Source organism: Sipha flava, unplaced genomic scaffold (assembly GCF_003268045.1).
Source record: "Sipha flava isolate LNK unplaced genomic scaffold, YSA_version1 217_pilon_pilon, whole genome shotgun sequence".
Classification (NCBI taxonomy): domain Eukaryota; kingdom Metazoa; phylum Arthropoda; class Insecta; order Hemiptera; family Aphididae; genus Sipha; species Sipha flava.
In genome coordinates this window covers 951,502-976,509 of record NW_020272843.1, presented here as the reverse complement: position 1 = coordinate 976,509, position 25,008 = coordinate 951,502, and the positions used below count along the sequence as shown (strand labels likewise).

The 25,008-nt window shown below is 28.0% G+C and overlaps 4 protein-coding genes and 1 pseudogene across 7 annotated transcripts; 2 read left to right on the top strand and 3 right to left on the bottom strand.

Moving 5' to 3' along the window:
* Window positions 1–1,690: 1,690 nt before the first annotated feature.
* Window positions 1,691–1,809, bottom strand: LOC112683057 (annotated as a pseudogene).
* A 660-nt stretch (window positions 1,810–2,469) lies between these two features.
* LOC112682999 lies at window positions 2,470–11,537 on the bottom strand. 3 transcript variants are annotated; one of them, XM_025553813.1, is made up of 8 exons: window positions 11,161–11,537; window positions 10,987–11,096; window positions 7,409–7,519; window positions 6,594–6,677; window positions 5,811–5,894; window positions 5,522–5,705; window positions 3,437–3,487; window positions 2,470–3,064 (listed from the first exon to the last, which is right to left on the bottom strand). In XM_025553813.1, exons 1-8 carry the CDS (start codon window positions 11,210–11,212, stop codon window positions 3,045–3,047), a joined length of 696 nt encoding a protein of 231 aa, XP_025409598.1. In that variant the 5' UTR covers window positions 11,213–11,537; the 3' UTR covers window positions 2,470–3,044. The 3 variants fall into 3 exon arrangements, with proteins under 3 accessions (XP_025409598.1, XP_025409597.1, XP_025409596.1); XM_025553812.1 differs by lacking the exon at window positions 2,470–3,064 and having other exon boundaries at window positions 3,133–3,487; window positions 11,161–11,248; window positions 11,320–11,533; XM_025553811.1 differs by lacking the exon at window positions 2,470–3,064 and having other exon boundaries at window positions 3,133–3,487; window positions 11,161–11,533.
* A 2,141-nt stretch (window positions 11,538–13,678) lies between these two features.
* On the top strand, window positions 13,679–16,000 carry LOC112683007 (F-actin-capping protein subunit beta). The gene is made up of 4 exons (XM_025553834.1): window positions 13,679–13,798; window positions 13,953–14,164; window positions 14,229–14,401; window positions 15,332–16,000. The coding sequence occupies exons 1-4, from the start codon at window positions 13,796–13,798 to the stop codon at window positions 15,799–15,801; spliced, it is 858 nt and encodes a 285-aa protein (XP_025409619.1). The 5' UTR covers window positions 13,679–13,795; the 3' UTR covers window positions 15,802–16,000.
* Window positions 16,001–16,538: 538 nt separating this feature from the next.
* LOC112683035 lies at window positions 16,539–21,797 on the bottom strand. 2 transcript variants are annotated; one of them, XM_025553878.1, is made up of 3 exons: window positions 21,220–21,797; window positions 20,150–20,394; window positions 16,539–16,650 (listed from the first exon to the last, which is right to left on the bottom strand). In XM_025553878.1, exons 1-3 carry the CDS (start codon window positions 21,388–21,390, stop codon window positions 16,560–16,562), a joined length of 507 nt encoding a protein of 168 aa, XP_025409663.1. In that variant the 5' UTR covers window positions 21,391–21,797; the 3' UTR covers window positions 16,539–16,559. The 2 variants fall into 2 exon arrangements, with proteins under 2 accessions (XP_025409663.1, XP_025409665.1); XM_025553880.1 differs by lacking the exon at window positions 16,539–16,650 and adding an exon at window positions 18,295–18,793 and having other exon boundaries at window positions 21,220–21,390.
* A 1,027-nt stretch (window positions 21,798–22,824) lies between these two features.
* On the top strand, window positions 22,825–24,808 carry LOC112683034 (tigger transposable element-derived protein 4-like). Its single transcript, XM_025553877.1, has one exon. The coding sequence runs from the start codon at window positions 23,203–23,205 to the stop codon at window positions 24,436–24,438; it is 1,236 nt and encodes a 411-aa protein (XP_025409662.1). The 5' UTR covers window positions 22,825–23,202; the 3' UTR covers window positions 24,439–24,808.
* The last annotated feature ends 200 nt before the right edge of the window (window positions 24,809–25,008 follow it).

Below are 25,008 nucleotides of genomic sequence, written 5' to 3'. Positions count from 1 at the left end.
ATGGAAAGTTTTGACAGTTTTCACTATTGGTGAGTGTTACTTTTATATTTCACTAAAAAAATTATTTTTACATGTAATAAAATATTATTTTTTGTAAAATTAACGATGTCAAAAAGTAAAAGTGGAAGATAACAATGGACCGTAGATTTCGGGATAGTTCAAAAAAATAATAAAGCGTTATGTTGCTTGTGTAATGAAACAGTAGTAGCCACAGTTGAAATGTTAAAAGACAATTCAAAACAATGCATACGAACACATTTTATCAACTGAAGAAAAGTTGGAACTAATTTCGTACAACGCGAAAAGTTTTAAAAATCAATTAAGTAAATTGAATGTTGTGTTTAAACCAAATAACAATTTAACAGCCACTAATTTTTCTGTGTCCCACTGTTCACTTCATTCACTGTACTATACACCAAGAAGCTTTTTTTGCAAAAGATAGCATGAAATCGCTTCAAAAATTTATGGAAATCGTTACGAAAATTGTCAATTTTATAACATCTCATGCTTTAAACAACCGATAGTTTGCCAAATGATTAGAAGAGGTCGAGTCGCAATATTCTGTGCTTCTTATGTATAATATAAGCAGATGGTGTCCGTACGGGTCGAATGGGTTTTTTTGGGCTGGCTGTTAAACGGTACTCGAAATTTCCGTTTCAGTCGTGGGAAATACGGCCCCTGGGCAGCAGCCCGGCCAGCGACGTCGTGCTGCCGGCGACAACAGCCACGATGCTAATTGAGTTCGCGGTGCGCGCCGACCACTTGGCCATGTTGCAGCTACAGGGACGCGACCACGGTAGCGCTGTAGAGGATGATCGGCATGTACCATCGACCGGACAAGCTAGCGTGGTTGCTGCGCCGCGGCAGCGTCAACCTGTTTCCCGCGCCGGACGCGCCGCACTACGTGGACGGGCGCCGGCTAAGGGCCCAAGCACGCGGTCGCCGATTGCCACACGTATCGGTGCATAGCCACTCTGAGTGGCACGCATCAGTTTACCGCGTCCCGGTGGAACGTCCACGTGGCCACCAACCGGATTGTGATGTAGATGAAAGAGATACCGGTCGACGTAGCGAACTCCAACGAGTCCGGTGTCACTGCTGTTGCTGCCGCTTCAGTTGGTGGTTGTAGCGCGGTCATCCCGTTCAATATGGTCATGTTGACGCCAAAACGTGTGTTAAGTGCAACGAGGTCAGCCAAGCGTTCCCGCAGGAACCGTAGAACTTGGACAACGATGCGCCGTTCGCGCCCGATGTGTTCATCCTAGCCTCGGACACCTCGAGCGTGATTTCGAGACCGTACAGACATTAGTTATTACCTATTAGACAAGGTTAAATTCTTGAGCTACTTTTGATCCGGTGAAGGTGGAGGATCTGCAATCACCTAATCCGTCCTACTTATTTATGTCCTACTTTATTCAATAAATTGCATATTTTCCAAAATGTTACTGCATATTATACTACATATTATGTTATTTTTAAATGCATATTTGAGTACTTTTTAGCGCATTAAGTACTGAGCCTAGGTTATAACACTGAATACCACGTTTCATCTTCAAATTTTATACTTAAGAAACTTTGAAGACAATTTAAAATAAAAATCAAATATGTATATATATATATATATTGTATATGTTTTTTTTTTTTAGTAGTTTAATAATATTTCATCAAATTTTGTTGAAATTATAAAAGAAGCCAGTGACACGTAGTATTCCCAAGCGATCACTCATCCAAGTATTAACTACGCCCGACGTTACTTAACTTCAGTGATTGGACGAGAACTGGTGTATTCAACGTGGTATGGTTGTTAGCGATAATTATTTATTTTTATTTGAAATTTAACTAAATAAATCAAAATTTCCTCGACTTCCATTTAATAATTTCATATCATGGTCGGATTTTGTTCCAATCATAAATATTGCGTCATTTGTTTAAGGCTCAATTTCTACATCAATGTCTCATCTAATTATGCTACCTGGTTTAGAGATATAAATACCACCATTCAATTTAAGCCATGGTTTCCGTCTTAAACTTACTTATTCCATAAAGTAATTAGCTCCTTTTCTCGCCTCCGTTCTGGCCACACCTTACTTCCTTCACATACATTTAAATTATCTCTTAATGATTCGCCTCTCTGTTTATTTTCCGATATCCCATTGGTTGGTAATATTAATCATACTTTGTTCGATTGCCCCTTTCTCTCCTCAGAGCGCTTTCGTTTCTTTCACTCCTGCACTTTTTTAATATTACAACCGTTACTCGCCAGATATTTTCTTCAATCTAATACTTCCATTATCCTACCATCTCGTTATTATTTAACTCTAGGCTGCTTTTATAATCATATATAACATATTCACATAACTGTTGAGATTAGTTATATAATTACAACATTTTTTTAAAAACAATACTGGATTTTGCATAAAAGTCATATTTTTATTTTTGTTATTTTCAACATCATATGCACGCAGTCAATTATTAGTAGTCAATTAATAAATCATTAGTTGATTAATTTAATAAAAACATATTTAAAGTATATTTCTATATATTCCGACTTTAGTGCATGTTCTGCATATTTTTGCATAATTTTACCAAAAAAAACGTGCATATAATACACCTAACGATCCAAAAAGATGTTGAGCAAGAAACAATTAATAAATAAATACGTATTGCCATCAAAATTTTACAGAAACAGAGTCGGAGCACTTTGGTAACTCATTGTTTTTCAAATGAATATACCTAATACTACGTTAAATTTGTCATACGACTTTTCTTATTACATTCTTATGTAGGTACTATTTATTTTTATACTTTAAACTACAAAATGCAGTAAGAGTTTAAATTTTATTCCGTTTGTTTAGCAGTTATTTCACACATATTTTGAATTTATTTTAGTGCATTTTTGCGTGCATATTGAACATTTATAAGTGCACATAATTCTGATCTTGACATATAACACTGTGAAATGTATACAAATGTGAGCACAAGATGTACACGTCACAAGCGCAAAAGATATTTATGTAATTGGTTCAATATTTTATTAAATTTTTTTATCGATGATGTTGTCTGCCTGCAAATAAAAAATTTCATTCTCTGCTGAGTATTCATAAAATCGTAAATATGCATACATAATAAATATTATACAAAAAACGATTGTCATCATGTTTATAGTTATACGGAGCAATAACCACATCCGTCAAGATGGTTTAAAAATGGACAATAAAATAGTATTTGGTGACAGACTATTTGAAATAATAACACTCATCAAAATCTTCTTCCTACAAAATTAAATCGCTATTGTTCTGTTATTTACAGTTATTGTTTGAATGATTTTGTTCATCGTTTGGACATAACGGCTCACGGACAGGAACGGACTCAATATCGTTTGTATTAACTTTTAATAAAAATGAACCATCCTCATGTAATATTTCGGACGAGTTACCTTTATCAATTCGAAGTCGATTCAAAACAGGATTTTGTCTTCTCGCCGAATCTACGAAAAAACAAAATAATTCAATTCGAACAAACAAAATGGGAAAATAAAAATGTATATAAGCCCAGGCAGCAATTTTAGATTATAATAACTTTACATTAATACTATCATAAACTTAAATTTTAATCACTAAAATATTATTTAACATTGTGATAACATTGTACACATAATTTTTGACCACACTATACACATTTTAGTAATATTATCCAATAATATTTTAATATTTTAGAAATAACAATGTAATGATTGATAAAACTTATACATTTATAGTTTTTTAATAATTTTTTTTATATCACTGTAATATAATAGTGATACTATAATGTAAAATTGAATTAGGGTGCCAGTTAAAATCGCGAAAGTAAAAATTGCGAAAATAAAAATCGCGAAATATTTTAACAGCGAAAACATTATTAGCGAAAAGTAAAAAATATACCGGGATATATCTTTATAATATAATAAGTAGGGAAAGGATTTATATGTAAATGCATATTTTTATTAAAACGAGATATTTAAGATTCGATAAGAAATGTTTATGATTTAAATCATTCCTATTAAAATGATGATACTTTTATTTTACATATTTTTACATATTTTGGTATAATTACATATTTTTACATATTTCACTAATTTTTAATTATTTTTAAACATATTTTTATAATTTCATCATTCATACGTCTTCTTCGTACGAAAATACAAGAAATTATTTCAAAATTAGATCCAGAAACTTTTATCGCTATTGGAAAAGCTCAAAATAATATGCAAAATGAAACATTGAAAATTATTTAATTTTAATTAAAAATAATTTAACAAAATTATTAATAAAAAATATGTCCCCAAATGATAGTATGCAAATTGTTAAATCAGCGATTAAAACTCGTAAGCGGACCAATAGATGTCGTAAAAAAGAAAATTCATGCTGTTACAGAAAAAAATTCCAGGCAATATTGATTTTAAAACAATCAATGACATAATGAATGGCAGACAACCTTTTAAAAATTTGGAATTATCGCCTTCTGATAGTATACACTTGAAATATGCTTTTAATACATCGATTGATGTGAAACGATAATTTAGCCGTTTTAAAAATATTTTGATACCTAATAGGCGACATTTAGCATTTGATAATTTACAAGATATTGTAATAATTCAATGCAACAAATCTTTTTGATAATTTAATAATAATAATCACTTTTTTTTTAAAGTTTTTTTTCCCCACATATTTGGATGTTTTTAGCACATATTTTATAAATTATACTTACATATATATGTACATATTTCTGTATTTTAATTACATATAAATCCGTTTCCTAATAATAAGTAATAATTAACATTAAAATCAAAACACTATATAAAATAAAATTTAAATTTGATATTTTACCTAAATTTGTGTAAATATATAAAATACATCATCACACTATGCTATGATTATAGAATATATATATAAAGCTTGATAGCGGTTAGGTTTAACCACGGCTTATCTTTATTACGTGATCCAAGACGCAATAGTACAAAATTACATTGTTGATTATCTAGTATTATTATATTATAAAGGTATACCCACTAATGAAAATAATTTCTTTCCTTTCGCTATTAATGTTTTTGCTGTTAAAACATTTTGTGATTTTTATTTTGGCTATTTTATTTTTGCAATTTTTACTTTCGAGATTTTCACAGGGACTCATTGAAATAGTATTGTAATGACATTTGCTAGTAAAAAAATAGTTGTTTTTTTTTTGAGTAGTTGAATTCTTTATAAAAATTATATAAAATATATTGTACACTAGTTCGTGCAGAGTAGTACCTATATAATATTATTATGTGGTCATAGTGTGTTGTCTATTATTTTAAAACCTTATCTCGTTGTATGGTGTTGTTGACAAACAAAATAGTTTTGATAGGTACTCGTATATACTTATGAATTTTCACGAAAAATTATCAACGGTATGTATTTGAGACATTTCGGCTTAAATTTGCAAAAATACAATATCATGAAATAGCATACCGCAAGTAATAAGATAATAGTTATATTCATACCTGAACGACGCAGACGTAGGCATACGCATAGAACAATTACGTTTGTTAACCATAATAGCACAAGAATCAGATCAACAAATACAAGTAAATTCTCACGTTCATTAATGGCATGTGCATTAGTGTTATTATCCAACATGGAATATGAAGGATCCAGCGCTATTATTTTTTTGGACGATAGGATCGGCTGTTATATAAAATTATAATAATGTAGGTACTGAAGAAAAAAACCACTTAATAATTGTTTAAAATAGATTACATTTACCGTATATTAAAAACAAAAATTACTAACCATCTTCAATGACTGATTTGTTCCAAACTTGACTGGTAAATGTTCACTTAGCTGTTCATTTTTTGATGAAGGTGTATTAAAAATCTAGTTAGAAAAACAACAAATTACAACGAAAACATAATTTAATTTTTACATTATTTTTTTTTATCATTCGTCATTTATTGGTAAAATCAAAAATTTTTAGTATCATGTTATACTATAAAAAAATTCAAAATTCTATCATAAATAATTCATCCAAATAATAATTCATCCCAAATCATAAACAATTTTTACTCGTATAAATATATAGTAATTTAAGAACATCTCTACTGGGATATAGATATGAGAAACTATTGTATATAGATATTATCGAGACATCTATTAGACATCTATCGAGTATAGATGCAAGAAATCATTTGTTAGGGTCGTTATAATTGCAAAATAATTGATTTAAAATGTGAGACGTGAACATTTGTGAAAAATAGTGACAAACGGTTAGCTACTCGTAGATTTTACCCCGCTAAGATTCGATTCATCATAAATTCTACGGGAATCACAAAACTACTGCGAAATTGCATTAGTTATATTATTAGTTATTATACATAAATATATGAATAAATAAAATTAATAATTCAAATCTAAATGCGCCGTAATTATTTTCATTCCTTTACGTGTTTTGAGTATATAGACCATTATTATCAGTTAACTTAAGAATCCAATCAATAAAAGAATTTTATTGGTTTTTCTAATTATGTTTATGTATTAGTAAAATATTGACTTCCCATAATAATAAAATTTGTATACCTGGCGTGCCGTTGATGTTTCATTATAACTTAAGCTGACGGTCGTTACGTTTTCTTCACTCGAATAAGAAAGAAATGTCAAATACTGATGAGAAATTATAAACAATTATAATAAATAATTATACACGATTATTGCATAAAAATAAATTACATAGTTCAGATGTGTGTTTAGAAATTTAAGTATTTCTAGAACAATTCCTTATATTGTAAATGTTATAGTTTAGTATAAATTATTATATGTTAGTATAAGGTTTTATGATAAGAACAACTTGTTAACTTTGTTAAAAAACCTATTACCACAAAAAATATCATGTAGCAATTTTTTATATTATTTTTATATTATATTTGAGTATTTCCAAGAGGCATTTTTTCGGTTTTCCTCGCAGTTAACCCGATAATATTGATATATATAAAAAAAAAATTAACATTTAATGAGGAAATGTTTATATATTTCTTTAAAAATACTAGATTATCTGGATTGCAAAAATATAAAAAAAAAAAGAAAATGATTATCACAAATTTTTTTTGTAACATTAATTTAATAACGATGGATGTTTTTAAAATATTATAACTTGTAATTATTTTGAATTTTAAAGAAAAAAAATTATAATTTAGTAAATGAATATCACTCGTAATGAAATGGATGAAAATAATTTTATAAAGATTTTATGGAATTATGAAATTATTTTTACAATAAGTGTTATTAATGAAAAATCTTGCTTGAATTTTTGATCAAAATTAATTTCATTGTACGCAAACGTTTTATAAAATAAAATACCGTGGTAGTAAATAGATTACATATATAAAAATAGATACCTTATGTAAGTTGCGAAATGGAATTTTTATATACATCACCGCTATTTCTTTTTGTTTGAAATATTCTGTCATGAACGACTCATCGTTGTATCTTTTCAAAATACAATCGTCCTGGTTATAAACAAAATGTTTTTTTATAATATTAATCAGTTGTGGCTGGTAAATACTTAATTTTTAATAACGCTTATGTGGTTCCGACGTAATGCGTGAACCATTAAACAATCAATCCTGTGGTCACTGGTAAGCAGTGGCGGCTCATAGGTGTTAATGAAGGGAGTGTGACAATATGAAAAAGTGTCTGTCTATTCCTATATCATTTATTTTTGAAATTATTATTTTATTATTGTCCAAATGCTAGCATACAATTGCGGTTTAAAACGCACGCGATCAAATAAGACACTCACATAATCGACAATAATAAAATTCCTAGTCCCATAATCGAAATCCGTAACCCGCGGGAAAATACTACAGATTAGTTTGGAAAAAATTATCATTGATATTTATATGTTTGGACAACGCGATGTGTTGCAGGATACCGCGACTTAATCGTATCCGTACCCACATAGTATTACATATATATATTACATACAATATTATATAAAGTAGCCTGGGCGACAACGATTTTCGTCCGAAATCGACAGGCGGCGACTTTCGTCCAATACTCAGCAGTGATAGGTGGATACGAATGCGGCGCATTCGCACTTATAGCATACGCACGTGGTAGTCAGAGTGATCGCCCTCAACAACATTTTTAAAATGATTATTTCGATTATTTGAAAATCACCAATTTAGTATTTTTAATATTAAATAATTTAATAAATTATTTTGTGGTATACTATAACAATCAGAATTAATTTTCTTCTTTTCATAAATAATAATTATAGGTGCAATCGTCTCGTTGTCCAAGCCACGAGCCGCCACTGCTGGTAAGCCGTTTATAAACTTTTATAAATACACATGGGCGTATTTTTTCAAGACTTATGTAGGGAAAGGGTTTTAAGTTTTAAATATTTCTAATAAATAAGAGATTTTATAATATTGTAAAAAAATATACGTAAGATATGAATTCATAATAATATTATATTATGAGCATAAATAAAAATTAAGAGTTATTTACAACCACATAAACAAATATTATTTTTCTCTGTACCTTCATATCAAGTTATTTATAACTTTGAATTTTTTTTCTTTTTTGGGTGAGAGTACTCCGAAACCCCTCGAAAATACACCATTTTTTGTACTTAATGTCATGAACCAACCAGAGTCGATAAGCACGTTATCATCAGTAAAATATTCAATGGCTTTTTCATTATCTATTGGATTCGGCGTAATACGATTAAAATATTCAAAGGTATTTACTAACATTGTTAATGAATTGGATGTACGTATGTTCTTCCAAAATCGACTTTTTGGTTTTTGTCTAAATTAACTTTTTTACCCTTATACATAAAAGTTTGATTTAGTTTTCGTTCAAATAAATGTTATTTAACTTAAACGAAAAAACAATTTTGGCTACCACTGTCTACAAGTCTATATGATACGAGTCATGTGAAAAAATCAATAAAATACATTCAGAATTTCAGCTTATATAGGATACTTCAGATTGATGAAAGATCAGAAGATCAGATCAGCAGATGAAATCCAAACCAAAATTTACATTAAAATGAATAGTCCAAATTTTTTAGAATATTCAATATTGAAGCGACAAGAAATAAATATATTTAAAATTACACAATACAAATCTGGTTAGCTCAGACACTATGAATTTATCAAACCCAGATGTCATAACTTTAACAAATAATTTGTTTAACACTTATATTTACATTGATCAGCGGTTGTCAAACTGTGGTACGCGTACCACTAATGGTACGTGAAAGACTACATGGTGGTACGCGAAAGTCCGGGTGTAATAAAACGGAAATTAAAAATTCAATATTTAACTAATATATTAATTTCAAAACACTAATAAACTTGTATTAATAAATAAATAATAATTTTATTTTAGTATTTTACTGCCTTTTTATTTAAAATAAATGTATTTAACTTTGTGGAGTTTGTATGGTTCTATTTTTAATCATTAATGGTACGTGACTGATTGATAATATACTCAAGTGGTACGCGAAAAAAAAAGTTTGAGAACCGCTGACATTGACTAATATGTTTTACACTTAGGTATAATCGGACCTCCGATTCATCCACGCTCTCCTCAACAATATATTGGATGCGCCTGACCTTTTCGCTATTGTTTCTTTTAACTTTCTATTGTTATAATTTGTCATAAATATTACTGTTCATCATTAAGCTTAATATTAAGCTTATTATAATATCTTGTGCATTATATTTTAAATAGCCGTTTGGCATAAATATTCAAAATAAAAATAAAAATAAAATAAAATATATAATTACGGATTTTATAACATTTTCAGTAAAAAAAAATTGCAATGGTAACTAAAATGTTTTTCTCATTTAGAATGAATAATATTTTTTTGGACAAAAACCAAATAACTATTTTTGAGTTTAGGTAAAAAAGATCATTTGAACGAAAATCACAAGGTCGAACAACAGTTCCGTCCAATGGATCACACACGAATGGTTTATGATATTACAATCAACATATTTTATGATTTAAATCAGGGATGGCCAACCCAAATGATCTTGCGGGCCACTTTGGAAATACATTACGATCCTGCAGGCCATATATAAAATTATATTAGTATTTGAAATAAACAAAATTAATTATTATTGTTTTTATCACTGAATTCTGAATCCAATTCTTTCAAGAAATTTTTAAAAATTGTCGGTACGGTAATTCACTATTTTTGACTACCTGCATAACATGGTTCATCATACTTGAGAACAAAGATTTCGTTGATGAATCAAAACATTTTTTGCTATTACGTTGTTAATAATAGGGATTCCGCGTCGTACGGACATTCCAGAATATTTTATTTAAACAAAAATAATTTTTTTTTTGTAAATGTTTGATAAATTTCGTGGGCAGCAAATTTTCCAAAGTAGACCGCGGGTTGGCCATCCCCGATTTAAATTGTAACGTCTAATTTCAGATAAAAGTGTTCATGTAATTTTCGTAACATCATATCCAACTATAGGTACGGCTATGTTATCATTTCAGTGAGGCACTCAATTTAAGTTATAGTAAAAATTAAATTAATAGAAAACAATTGCAGTAGATACTCATGCGCATCGTTCTTCATTCCTACTATTCATCACATTAATTTGGTTTGATTGCGTTGTTTCATGATATTTTTTAAATGTTTATAAATTCATAATTCTTTATTCGCATTCATTACACCTTTTTTTATATCAATATAAACATATTGAATGAAAAATCTGTTGACGAATTTAAATGTTTTCACAAAATTAATATTATTATCTAAAACATATAAAAATTATTGATAAATTTCCGAAACGTGATCAACAGGTACCAATAAGACATTTTCTGTTTTAAAGACTTTTATAGATCACCATTTATGAAAACTCTTAGAGAAACAAAATATAAAATGACGACACTACTTTAATGTATGCAAGAACTGTCTGCAGAAATTAACAGTATTCACCCAGAGCTGTTGGCATTTTTGAAATGGACATTTTTCTTCGGTTATACCTTTGCAATAACAATTTTTGCATTGAAGTTCGAGTGGACCGGCGAACACGTGGCTGTGATCACCTAAAAGTTCGTATAAATATCAAATATCAAAAAAATATTTCTGTTTGGCGTAAAAAGTTTTTACCTGATAATATGCAACTCCACATCATCACGATCGAAATGAAATATAGTGACATAACTGTCTAGCAATATTTTATATTGTATACTTTAATCTGAAGAAATATAGACGTGCTTTAAAATATACTGTGCACTTGCAAGATGTTAGTAAAAAATAAAAATGAACACCTGTGTGACTGTAATATCTGGAAACACTTCGACGTTGGAACATAGACACCGTGAGCGGAATTATTGCAAGCAGTCGTCAGCAGCCACAACGATAACAGCATAAATATGGAATGCGTACAAACTCTGTTTTTAATCATAATTTTTTATCAATTTCAAACTACCTATTTGAGCAATGGTTTCAAACTGAATACTACGAGCATTCTTTAAGTGTATCACGATTTTTTAGAAAAATGTAATAACGATCAAAAAATAAAATTAAATGCCTTAAAAAGTTGGTCGTGACCATAAACATTTTGTGAAAAGCGCTATGTGCTCTTGGTTTAGAAAAATATTGAAAACCACCATCATTCAGTCACGCCTATACAATTACAATAGCCAAGTGTTTCTTACAGTTTCCGGATATAAGAGTATAACCGGAAAATGACTCCAACAAAACTAGACAATCTCCTTAAAAAATTAATAAGTAAATTAAAAAAACACTACTGAACAATAATAGGTTACTAATCAATAATGATTTATCGTTTTGTTCGAAATCAAGTTAATTTCATTCAATCAATCTCAAGACAATACTCTAATGCATTTTGTCTACACTGTTTTCATTGCAAACATGTTCACCGGTACATACGTAGAACATTGTTTAACAAAAATGCATAGCCAATTTTTCTACTGTCTTATTCTGTAAATTATTTTTAACAAACAGTTGAGCGTTTCAATAAACTTTTCAGAGAAATTTTAAAGGGGACGTTTTATAAGCATAAGCGCAATTAGGGGAGTGGGGCTAGGGGCGGGTGCTTATCCCCACCGGACTAAGATTTAGCCCCCCCCAATAAATATTCAATTTCATACCACATACAGCATACTAAACTCACAATAGTGTCTTATACAAAAAAAGACACATTACAGTAAATCCAATTTGGCTCAGAATATAAAATATTTTAACATGGTATATAAGATTACCTAGGAGTAATCTATAGGTTATTTTAAGTTTTAGTAGGAGGGCTGTAGCCCCCCCCCCCCAGATTTTTTACCCTAGTTGCGCCTATGACTGTGAGTGATAGAGGGACCGAGTCCCCTTGCATCCCCCCCTACTTTAAGCCATGCTAATTATAAATTATAATATTAATCGATTTATAGATCCCTATAAAACTGTATGTATCGATACATCGAACCATTATCGTTTTTTGCGCAACCCTAGTTGTTATATCTTTCGTATATCTCAAAGTACCTAGCAAGGGCTTACCCAAGGGGGGGGTTTCGGGTCCGCCTCTTCAACATTGAAATTTCTACATAATTAACGATTTAATAGTAAATAGAATAGTAGTATATTGCAGAGGTTCCCAAACAGTGGGTTGCGATTATATTTTTAGTGGATCACGATATATTTTTCATGTGTTTCTTTTACTTATAGTTGATGTATAATTATTTAGTTAGTTTTATTATTAACTGTTATCTGTGTTTGTGACAATTACAAATTTACTGTGACCAATAGAAATAATAATATTGCTTTTTATGCTTATGCTCGACTGTGTAAACACAACGCAAACGGATTAATGATTATAAAAAATATAGCAATATATTTGAAACAAATTAGTACCTGTTTGACGTTCAAATAAATTGATTATTTTCATTAACAAACGATACATTAAGTATGATACATGCACGCAGTTTAAATCTTACTATTTTTTAAATAACCAATACATTCGTTTTTTTTTTTTTTGTACTTTTGTACAGTGACTATGGACAAATGGTTAAATAAAAAGTCAATGACTCAAAGTTCTGCAAAAACTAAAGAAACAGAGATAATATCTGAGTCAGCGGTTAAAAAAAGAAAATTAATTGATGATGAGCTTACAACAAGTTCTTTGCAATCAAAATAAAAAGTGGATATCAATGCAGTTATGAAAAATAGGAAACAATTACATCCTTCACATTAAATTTATATACTTACTAATTAAATTACATAGTATACACTTTTTTTTATAAATATAATACTTTTCTTCGATTTAAAATTATGAAAACTGCAAAAAAAAAAAGGTCAATAATATTATTTTGGGTCGTCAAAATTGAAATTATTTCCAAAATGAGTCGTACTATAAGAAGTTTGGGAACTTCTGATATATAGTGTATTTTATTTTCCCATTATCAGATAAAATAAAAATTTTGGAACCCCCCCCCCAATAAAAAATTCCTTGGTACGCACCTGGTACTTAGTATCATAGATTAAAAATACACGACAATACATAGTACGTAATGGGATTATTTACCAAAGGATCTCATTATTTTGTCTGGCCTGTTTTATGGCATTATTGGCCACACTGCTAGAAGTCTGGAAATTCAAATACCGATAAAAAACCAAAGTTGATAAGCAAATAATTTTCAATTTTGTATTATTAAACGTTTACAGTATTAATTAATTTTGTACTATAATTCGATCGACCTTATTCTCATTCGTGGATTTTTATAGCGATTAAAAAATGGTAAGTAAAAACATTTATATTTCTAATTTTTTTTCATATATTACGGGCCTTATAATTTCTACAGTATGGATATTATAGATGCTCATAACTCAGTCATACCATTACTGTTTTGTGTTATACACTTTTGACATTTAAATTTACTTTGTTCTTTTAGTCTGATATCCAGATGGATTGTGCGCTAGATCTTATGAGGCGTTTACCACCTCAAAAAATTGAAAAGCATTTGAGTGATCTCATTGACCTAGTTCCAAGTTTATGCGAAGATTTATTATCGTCTGTTGACCAGCCATTAAAAATTATAAGAGATAAGCAAGTGGGTAAAGATTTTTTACTCTGTGATTATAATAGAGATGGAGATTCATATAGGTAAAGCTGCTTGTAATACAATATTTTTTGATATAATTAACAAACTATTTTCACTTTTACCTAGATCCCCTTGGAGTAATACATACTTTCCACCTCTGGAAGATGGTGCTGTGCCAACTGAGAAATTACGTAAAATTGAGATAGATGCTAATATGGCTTTTGATCAATATAGAGAAATGTATTTCGAAGGTGGAGTATCTTCTGTTTATTTATGGGATTTAGATCAAGGTTTTGCTGGTAATAACAATTTATTATTAATTTTATATTATTACATTTCATAATCACAAATTATTAATGAATTATAATGTCATAAAATCTTTATCGATGAATTATTACTGCCCTTATAGTTAATATGCTACTGATAAAGTAAATTATTTTGACATTATATGTAATGCATAGATATGATATATACTTCCTGATAATTTAAGCAACAAAAAAAAATAGTTTTAGAATTTTTTTGAGATAAATAGCAACATTTTGAAAACCGTATTTATATTATATAACTATATATAAACATAATTTTTATAGTTTTCAAAGTTTGTTAGTAAATCATAAATTAACTATTAAAACATATAGGTTAGATAATAATTATAAATATTAAAAAATGAAAAAATTATGTTCTTAATTTTTTTCTAAAGAAATTAAAATCTTAAATTTGTTCAGTACTTATAATTACAGCTTTTTATAATATAATTCATTTATACTTGTTTACAATTATTTACAATTCATGAAATGTTAATTATTTTCTATCTATTTTGCTGCGATTGATCAGTATATACATCTAGATGTATACACTTTAAGTTCGGTTTTTATGTATGACATGACCTTTATTTGTGGTTATTTATTAAGTTATTATAATTTTTAATAGGTTGTAAATTTATAATTGATGATGTTATTGTTTATTATTGTATAATATACCATATGGTATATATATAGAGCTAATTTTTTTAAGATATCAATATTTATGTGATAATTTCCCATATTAAAATTGTCAACAAGTGTTAATTGAATATATCTATTTTTATCATGTAAATTTATGAAGTTTAAAAAGTTAAATAATATTAAAAATTGTTGTATTGTTTATTTTTGAAATTAAAATTCGTAGTTATAGATTTTTGAATTGATTGCCATACTTTTAAATATTTTAAGTATTTATTTTTTGTTTAGGAGTAATACTAATAAAAAAAGTTGGAGATGGATCTAAGAAAGTACGGGGTACTTGGGATTCCATACATGTTGTTGAAGTGCAAGAAAAATCTACTGGACGTAATGCACATTATAAATTAACATCAACTGTTATGTTGTGGTTACAAACTAATAAAGCCGTATCAGGTAGTATGAGTTTAGCAGGTAGTTTGACACGACAAACAGAAATGGATAGTCCAGTGTCAGATTCTTCCCCTCATATTGCTAACATTGGACGTATGGTTGAAGACATGGAAAATAAAATGCGTAATACTTTAAATGAAGTTTATTTTGGAAAAACATGTGACATAATGAATGGTTTGCGAAGTGTTGTGCTGTTAAATGCTGATGATGAAAATAAAGAACTATTAAGACAAGACTTAACTGCTGCTTTACAGAAACGACATACAAAGTCTGATGCAAAAGATCCCATTAGTCCAGCTACTAATTAATAATTTGATTAAAATAAATCTTCCAATATTTTTTATGAATGCACTGGATTAATTTTTACTTAACATAAGTTAAATATTGGGTCTAAATTAAACCAAATGCAACCTACTCATTTAACATTTTGTTATTATTGATTCATTTATTGAATATGTTGATGTTATCTTATCAAATAGTACTTCTGTAATTTAAATTTTGATTCTCTCAAATAGTTTTTTTTATAATTTATTTACTTTTATTTAAATCATGAAATATATTTTTTTTAAATTTAATCTTCATATTATAAAGTTAAAAAAATAGTTAAAGTAAATTAATATACTGAAGTTATGAAAAGTAATTCTACTAACTTTTAGAATTAAATTGTTTCTGAAATTATATAAATTTCACAGGTGAGTTCCAAGATCTTACATAATTTATAATCTATGGACTGGGTTATTGGAAGTTTGCTTGGTATATGTGTTGTAATGAACTATGAAATTAAAGATGTTCATTCAATTACAAAAAATAAAATTTATATATTAATTTATTAAACCTTAATAATAATGAATTTAACTTATAAACAATATTTTTTTTAAATTATAATATTTATTTATTTTTTATTTTGTTCATTATTTTTTTATTTTATTTAGGATATAGTCCTACCTATTAATATATTTTTCATCATTAATAATTTAAGTGAATAAAAATAAAATTACTCAAATATTGTATTTATTGGTATAATTAAAAATGTTTAATAAATGTTTGAAATAGTGTTATATTTTATTTATGACATACTATCCTTCTTTTTCTCACTCTTCGTTAAATTCTTCCTTAAATTTTCTCTTAAACTCGTCAAAGTAGTTTTCTGAACTTTTCTGTATAAACAAATATATTAATGAAAATTTACATATTTTTTAATATCTTGTATTATAATGAAATAGGCTGTATATATTTCACCACATGTATGTACATCAAGGCTGTAACTGGGGGGGTCCAGGGGTCTGGAGCCCCCTTGAAATTTTCAAAAGTAGAAACATTTTAGCAGTGAATACAGTTTATTAAATAATCCAATAACAAAAATAGTCTGTTGTTTTTACGTTTTCTTAATCCTCGTTTTACCCTCCAACCACTCCGATCATTCATAGGGGCGCCAAATCAAACCTAGCCTACTGGTGATCAACTCCTTAATCAAGCCCTGGCCATAAGCTGTTATTTATGAAAAATTAAACGTATTTTTATAATTTTGAAAATACTGCGTACTAGAAGAAAATTATTAATTTATTATTTATTTATATTTATATTTATTTATAATTATTAATTATTTATTGCCACAATATTTGGTAACTGTCAATTGGTATAAACTATAAATAGATACATGAGCGTTTTAAAAGAATATTTTAATTTTTTAATGAACTTAACCATCGTTTCAGCAATTCTAGCAATGAAATCATTTTTACTTGTAATATTTTTTTATCTTCCAGTTCTGATTATTTTAATTTCAAAAGTCCCTATTTATTGTCTTTCCTTAATCATTATAGTCATTTTAAAATTGATAATTTAATACTTCAAACTGAATTCTTATCTGCAAAAAACTTAAATTAACTTAAATTATTCTAATATAGAACAAGATGATAAAATTCTTGATCTTTTTCCTATTTCTAAAATTTTAAATGAACTTCCAAAAACGTTTACTGAAACTCTTAAAATTATTAATATTCTTTTAACTTTGCTTGTAACAATTGCTTCCAATGAACGATTTTTTCTTCCCTTAAATTAATTAAAACCTATCTACACTTAACAAAGGAAAATTATCGGCTGTGTGATTTGTTAGTTATAGCTGTTGAAAGTGATATTGCTGGAAAAATCAGTTTACATGATGCAATAGATGTATTTTCAAAAATGAAAAATAGAAGATATCCTCTTACAGCTTAGATTAATTTAGGAACTAACTTTGTTTAGGTAATGTTTATAAAATACAAAATTATATTTTGCAAAAATGTAAGCTGTATAATAATATAATACATAAAAACGTGTGAGCGAAACTCCATATTTCCCCCGGTAGTATGGGCCTGTCAAAAATTGTGCCCCACCCCTATCAAAATTTGAAATGATGCCTTTGGTGACACAATAATAAAATGAAAAATAATGGGTAATATTTAATATTTATAATTAATTGATAATGTAATATAAATATACTGTATAGTATACACCAGCGATTCCCAAGCTGTGCACCGCGGTACCCCAGGGACATCACGATCACTTTCTAATAGCACCGTGGTCTACGGTTCATAACAAATAGTTTAAAATGTATAAAATTGATTTTCCTTATTGTTTTCGTAAAAACTTTATAGTAAATAATGTAATATTTTCTATTATATAATCGGATATTCTCATTTTAACCTTATAATATTTTTGTATAATAATTATAATCATACTTACAATAATTTTTACTTATCTATTTTTTAAGTTTAAAAATTCATTAATTTATAACTAAGTTAAATTTTATTAAAATTAATAAAATCAGTTACAATAGACTTTTTTTTTGTTCTGTCTTTAATTTTATTCACAGCCAGAGCACCGTGGCTAAATTGGGTTCAAAAAGACACCGCGGAAAATAAAGTTTGGGAGCCACTGGTATACACTGTTTAAAAATAAATATCAATAAACCAATGTTTGTCAATTAGAATTACGATAATGATAAACTTATTTTAAAAACAGAGTAAAAAAAAAAAAAAACTATAGATAATTATTTCTTAGATACGTCAGATAAAAGCTTTTTATCAAAATCAAATTCAAATTTGAAAAAAAAAATTCGGACTTAATGGGTTCATAATAAAATGTACATTTTTATAAAAAGTAAACTTAGATAACTATATAAATGCAACTACTGTAATAAAAGCATTTACAAAACTATAAAATACTAAAATTATTTAAATATTAAGACCAAGGTACAATTTAAAAAAAAAACTCTTCAGATTCTAGGACATTGTGATGTTGTTGAGACTATCATTTAAAGATCTAAAAATAAATATAAGGAAAATATTTAACTTAAAATACATTTTTTCTTTCATTTTTATGGATGATAGTTAAGCAGTTAAATGTAAAATTATTTAATCTAATTTAGTACCATACGAAATTAGATTAAATAAGTTTGATGAAGTCTTTAATTAATAAAGCTGAATCTTTTTAAATTCAAAATAAAATGAACATATAATAATTGTATTTTTATGAAATTTTTTATGGAAGGCAGGAAAAAATAGATCCCGATTTTATTATTCCATAAATTTACAGAAAAATAAATAAATGCTTGTAAAATTAATACTGCTTATTATAGTCTAAATACTCCTAAAAATTTTAAAATTAAACTTTAGGTATAAAAATCTAAACATGTTCATAATCTCAATAAGTGTGACATTTTGAATTTATGTTTTACCTATCTCATAACTAGGGCAGAGGACTTGTAGCTCTAAAAATTCACCAAATATGAACTTAAATATACAAAATATGCATTAAAAATATGCCTTTAAATATGCAAAATATACTTTTAAAAGGCGCATTTTAAATTAAATTTTTTTGAACAAAAATAAGAATTTTTCTGTAGGTACGTATTATAATGAATAAATGTTATTTACAACTTTATTTAACAACTTACAAGTTACAATTAATTAATTGGATTTATTTTATGGGTTTTCTTATCTGATACTTACTATAGGAATTTTTTATAATAAATAGTAGATAAAACGTGTTAGGACGTATGGTCGATTATTAACCGTCGAGAAACAGAGATTACTGAAATATGAATACGTCCGATGTCGGCGACAGGCGTCCTCGTGGCCCGAATCAATATTTTGTGCGTTGAACAATATTATCACATCTGTCTATAAATAAAATTAATAATCCGACAATCAATCTAATCGACAACTCTCGAGACGTGTTTTTAGGAAAAGCATGATGGGTCTAAGAAAAGTCAAAAACCATATTAATATTGTGATCAACATTTAAAATAATTTTAAATTCAACGTTATTTTGGTTATATAAATAAATAAATAAAAACGTTGATAAATATTGATAAAATGATAAATTATTTAAAATATGCATCTAAAAGTATAAAATGGAAGATATATGCCCTAAAAACCAAAAAAACGTAAAATTTGCATTTATATGCACAGTAAAATTTCAAAACTAGCTTTGTGGAAGCATGAAATGTATTTGTTTTGCACTCTGCTATTTTTGTGACTGTGCAAAAAAAAATATGCAAATGCAACAAGTCCTCTGCTCTACTCATAACAATATATTTTGGGAATAAAACAAGTACTCTTAATTTTTATTGAGTAATATAATACTTGTTAAAATTAACTTGGTAAAAAAGGATACTGATCTGCTATTTGTATATCATCTTGAATACTGAGATCACTGAACCCATTCAAACCTTTATTTGTTGTACTAGAACTATCATATGATATGAATGGTTTATAATCAGAAAAACTAGAAGACCATGTATTTTCACAATCATTCAAGAACACTTCAACTTCAGATTTAAATCTATTAACAGTATTAAAATCTTCTAGTAGACAATCAAACGATGAGTTTTCTTCTTGAATCATATGCTCAACTTCTTTCTAAAAATTCATATACATAAATAGAAATGTTAAAAAGTTATTAATTATACAATAAAGTGCGATTTGGATAATTTTTTAAAATTTATATTTTATAAGCTGTGTCTTCTTCAACATTTTTTTTATTTAAAGTCTTAACTAATGAATTATTATTAATCAAAACAAGAATCATTCAAATCTTGAATATATGAGTTATAATAACATAGACCTTTAACCGAGTACTACTGTTTGGGGCAAGGGGAAGTAACAAATTGTAAAATTTCAAAGGTTATTTTTACATGAATTAGAATTTTTTATTATATAATTATCTAAAAAATTTAAATAAAATCAGTGAAATGTTTGTATTACTTTTTTAGTATTTTACCAACTTACCATAGTAATTATGTAAATAATTGTCATCAAGGTATGATACTTGCAGTCAGGGGGCTTCACCCTTAAAGATTAAATAGAACCGGGAGTAGAACCATATCAGACGTATGTACTTAAAATATTTAAAAAATTAGATACAAGACTTTGTACAAATCGACATGCGCAATAAATTATGTCAGTAACTCATTTTATTAGCCCCTATTTGTTTTATTTCTAGATCGTGCCTGCTTGCTTGCACTACCAGATAGTCAGTACTTGAGTTTTTAAGGATAATTACAATTATAATTTAAAGAGTATTTTTTGGAATGTTATCATTCAATTTGATATTAAGAAATGTGGAGGAAATTAGACACTTTTTACATTTCTCATCTTATATACATAAAATTAATTTTAATAATTTAATAATTTTTAATACTGACATTAGGACACAAGTAAGGTATCAATATGTACAGCACTCACTTTGTTCCTTCCAATATTTTCAATTGTATCTTTCAACATAGACAATACTTTGACCCCTTGACCAAAAATGTTGGAATACATCATACTCATAGGATCTGATACTTTAGTTTCTAACGATCTAATCTGAGAATCAATCCGCTTTGCCAAAACATGCATGTCATCAAAATTCATTTTCGTATAATAATATTAAACTATTTACTGAATATTAATACTGAAATGTTCAAATATATTTTAACCATAATATTAAGGAAGCACAAATTACATACAATAAGATAGTGCCTGCACATTGATGGTCGTTAAAAACACTGTTACGGTATCACAATGTTGTTATCAATATACAGTCTTTAGTATTTTGTTGTTATCATCAAGCAAATATCTGTTATTTAAAATATGAGCGGCAATTCGTATTTTGATTTTTGTTGGTTGAAACCCAATTAACTTATTATTCAACTTTATACAATGTAGGTTGTGGTTGTAGTTGTGCTACACAATTTCATTAATGCTATTAAGATAAGACCAGACAATTTATAATAGGACATAAAATGTAGTATTCCAAAACTGTTAAATATAATAAGTACTTTATAAAAGTATAGTACTGTACTACTTCCATTGTACTATGAAAAATATCCAAATACAAAAAATTAAATAAAGAATTGTTGCAAAACTGGTATTTTATATTTTCCTAATAAATTGACAAAAAAAATCTTTTTTCAAATCACTTTAGTATGGTTTACTTATATGAGTGAGGAAACCTATTTAACCATTGTCTTGTATTCATCATGAGTGGCAGTGACTTTTTTTATAATTTAAAATCAACTAATCAATTAATGCAGTGATCCGCAATACAAAAATAATTGGGGAGACAGAAAATTTTGAGCTATTTCTTAAACAAATTAATATATTATGTTACGGATTTGTAAAAAGCAAAACAACAAAATATAATGGTAATTATTGTTTGTAGTTGAAATTACAAATTATTTTTAAAAAGTATTTCAGTAAATGCTTAAATATATATTTTTTCAAGTAATTTTAAGAATATTTTTTATTAATTATTGTCATCTTATAATTTACTAGATTTCTAACTATTAATATTAAATTTATTTATTAAATAAAAGTTTATTGCATTTTAAAAATATAACTATAATAAAAAATAATCTATTTATTTCTTTAATTCATACTGACTTAAAATTCGCCAATAATGTAAATATATAATTATGTACAATAACGTAGCATTGAATGACTAAATTTATATTTATATTAAATTAAATATAAAATTATTAAAACATTTTAATATTTTTTATTTTAGATACTTCAAATGATTGTTTAAAAAAAGATATTGAGGTTTGAAAACAAATTATTACGAAAAATAAATATCTATTTCATATTTCCTTACCTCCAGTACACAACCATGTAATAGAAAGTTGTTAAAATTAAAAGTAGTTTAGTTGACACAACAGAACATTAATGTGCAAAACAAAACAAAAATAGTATTAATTATTTATGAATTTGAATTTAAACTTTATAAAATTAAATGCAGTATTAATTATTTAAAATTGATTGATATTATTTCTAATCATTTACTTAATTTATAAATGGTTTATTATTTTTGGTTTATTTGAATTTTATTTAAGTTGAATTACTAGTAATAAATAACTCCATGTAATGAATACATGACATCCAGTGTGAAAAAATACATACGTATCATGAATATACAGTAGAAATCACTATAACGAGCATCGCTTAGAACGAGATACTGCTTACAACGAGCAAAACGTTAGGTCCCGGAACGAGCGCATATGATTGTATGTTAAAATATACGTTCATAACGAGTATGGTTATTACGAGTTATCGGCTATAACGAGTAAAATAAAGCTAACTTGACTAACGACCTTCCGGTTACTACGAACAAGTACCTGTAAGATACGAACAATTTTCGTATTTAGGTCGATTAATCATTGACATATTATCTTTAGTTGTGTAGATATGGATTACTTATTAATAATAAACATTATTCTAACAAATTCTGGTGTTTTAAAGTTAATAAAATTACAAATAGCGTCAGTTGTGTGTAGACGTTTTACTATGTCGCGTCGTCAGTTTACGTTGGACGAAAAAATCGGTATAATCGGGCGTTTAGAAAATGGTGAGAAAAACAGCGTAATTACAAAAGAATTCGGCACCTGTTCGTCGACAATTTCGACCATATGGAAGAACCGAGGTAAGTTAAAAAATATGTTTCAAACAACGTCACTTAATGCAAAACGATTGCGCACTGCACAGCATAAGGACCTTGAAGAAGCTGCACTAGTATGGTTCAAACAACAACGGTCATTGAGTATGCCTATAAGTGGTCCTATTTTGCAAACAAAAATTGACCAACTGGCTGAAAAAATGAAAATAGAAAATTTCAAATGCTCTGCATCTTGGATTCAGCGTTTCCGACAGCGGCACAACATTGATTTCGGCAAGATCTCAGGTGAGTCATCTGCAGTTAATACTGATATCTGCTCTAACTGGTTGGCTAACGTTTGGCCGTCCCTTCGAGCAGGTTACTGTGATGATGACATTTATAATGTCGATGAAGCGGGCCTTTTTTTCAAATTAACTCCTGATAAAACTCTTTGCCTCAAGGGGGAAAAATGCTCGGGTGGAAAATTATCTAAAGACAGAATAACAGTTTTAGTGGCAGCCAACATGACCGGAACTAATAAAAGAAAACTCCTTGTTATTGGAAAATCGAAAATTCCTAGGTGTTTTAAAAGAGTTTCATCACTTCCCGTATTTTATGAAAATAACACCAAAGCTTGGATGACCTCAGCAATTTTTGAAAATACTCTAAATTATTGGGATGATGAATTACGCCGTAAGAAAAAAAAAATTCTACTGTTGGTGGACAACTGTCCAGCACACCCATCATTGCAGCATTTGAAATTTATTAAACTCGTATTTTTGCCCGCCAACACTACTGCTGTACTTCAATCGATGGACCAGGGCGTTATAAGGAACATTAAAGTTCATTACCGGAATCAGTTGGTACTGAAAATGATTGAGGATATTGAAAATCAAATAGAATCAAAAGTAACTGTTTTGGATGCCATAATAATGCTGGATAAAGCTTGGCGTAATGTAAAATCGACGGGGATTGCTAATGTTTTCGGCATGCAAGTTTTTGTGACGTTACGACCGATACTACACAGCTACAAGCAGACAGTGGATTGATTAATAACATCGACGAGGACTACTTACAGATTGATGACGACCTAATAACGTCAGAAATTCAAACAGATGAAGATATAGTCGACAATGTCATAGCCAGCCAACAAGTTGAGCTAGATAATGATACTGATATTGATGAGCTTGATGATGAGTTTGGAACTGTGCCGTCAATATCCGAAGCTCGTGCTGCATTGAGGACACTAGAAAGATTTTATTACACAAAATATGAAGGTACAGATGCTGAAAGAAAAGCGTTGTCTTTATTAGAAACATCGATCAACTCTAACACGAAGCAAAGTTCGATCAAAGATTATTTTAAGAAATTAAATAAAAATTAAATCAATTAAAGTGTTTTATAATTATGTATGTATTAAATCTCCAATTATAATAATTAATAATAAATATATAAATAATGTATGTATGTGCATGTATAAATTAATCTCAAATAAAATTTTTTATCTAAAATAAAAAAGTCGTTTTTATTTTTGTATTTCCGCTTTTAATCGGTTTCGATGAATGTTCGTTCTAACCGCATATAACGAGAAAAACTAGTTGGCCCTTGAAACTCGTTAT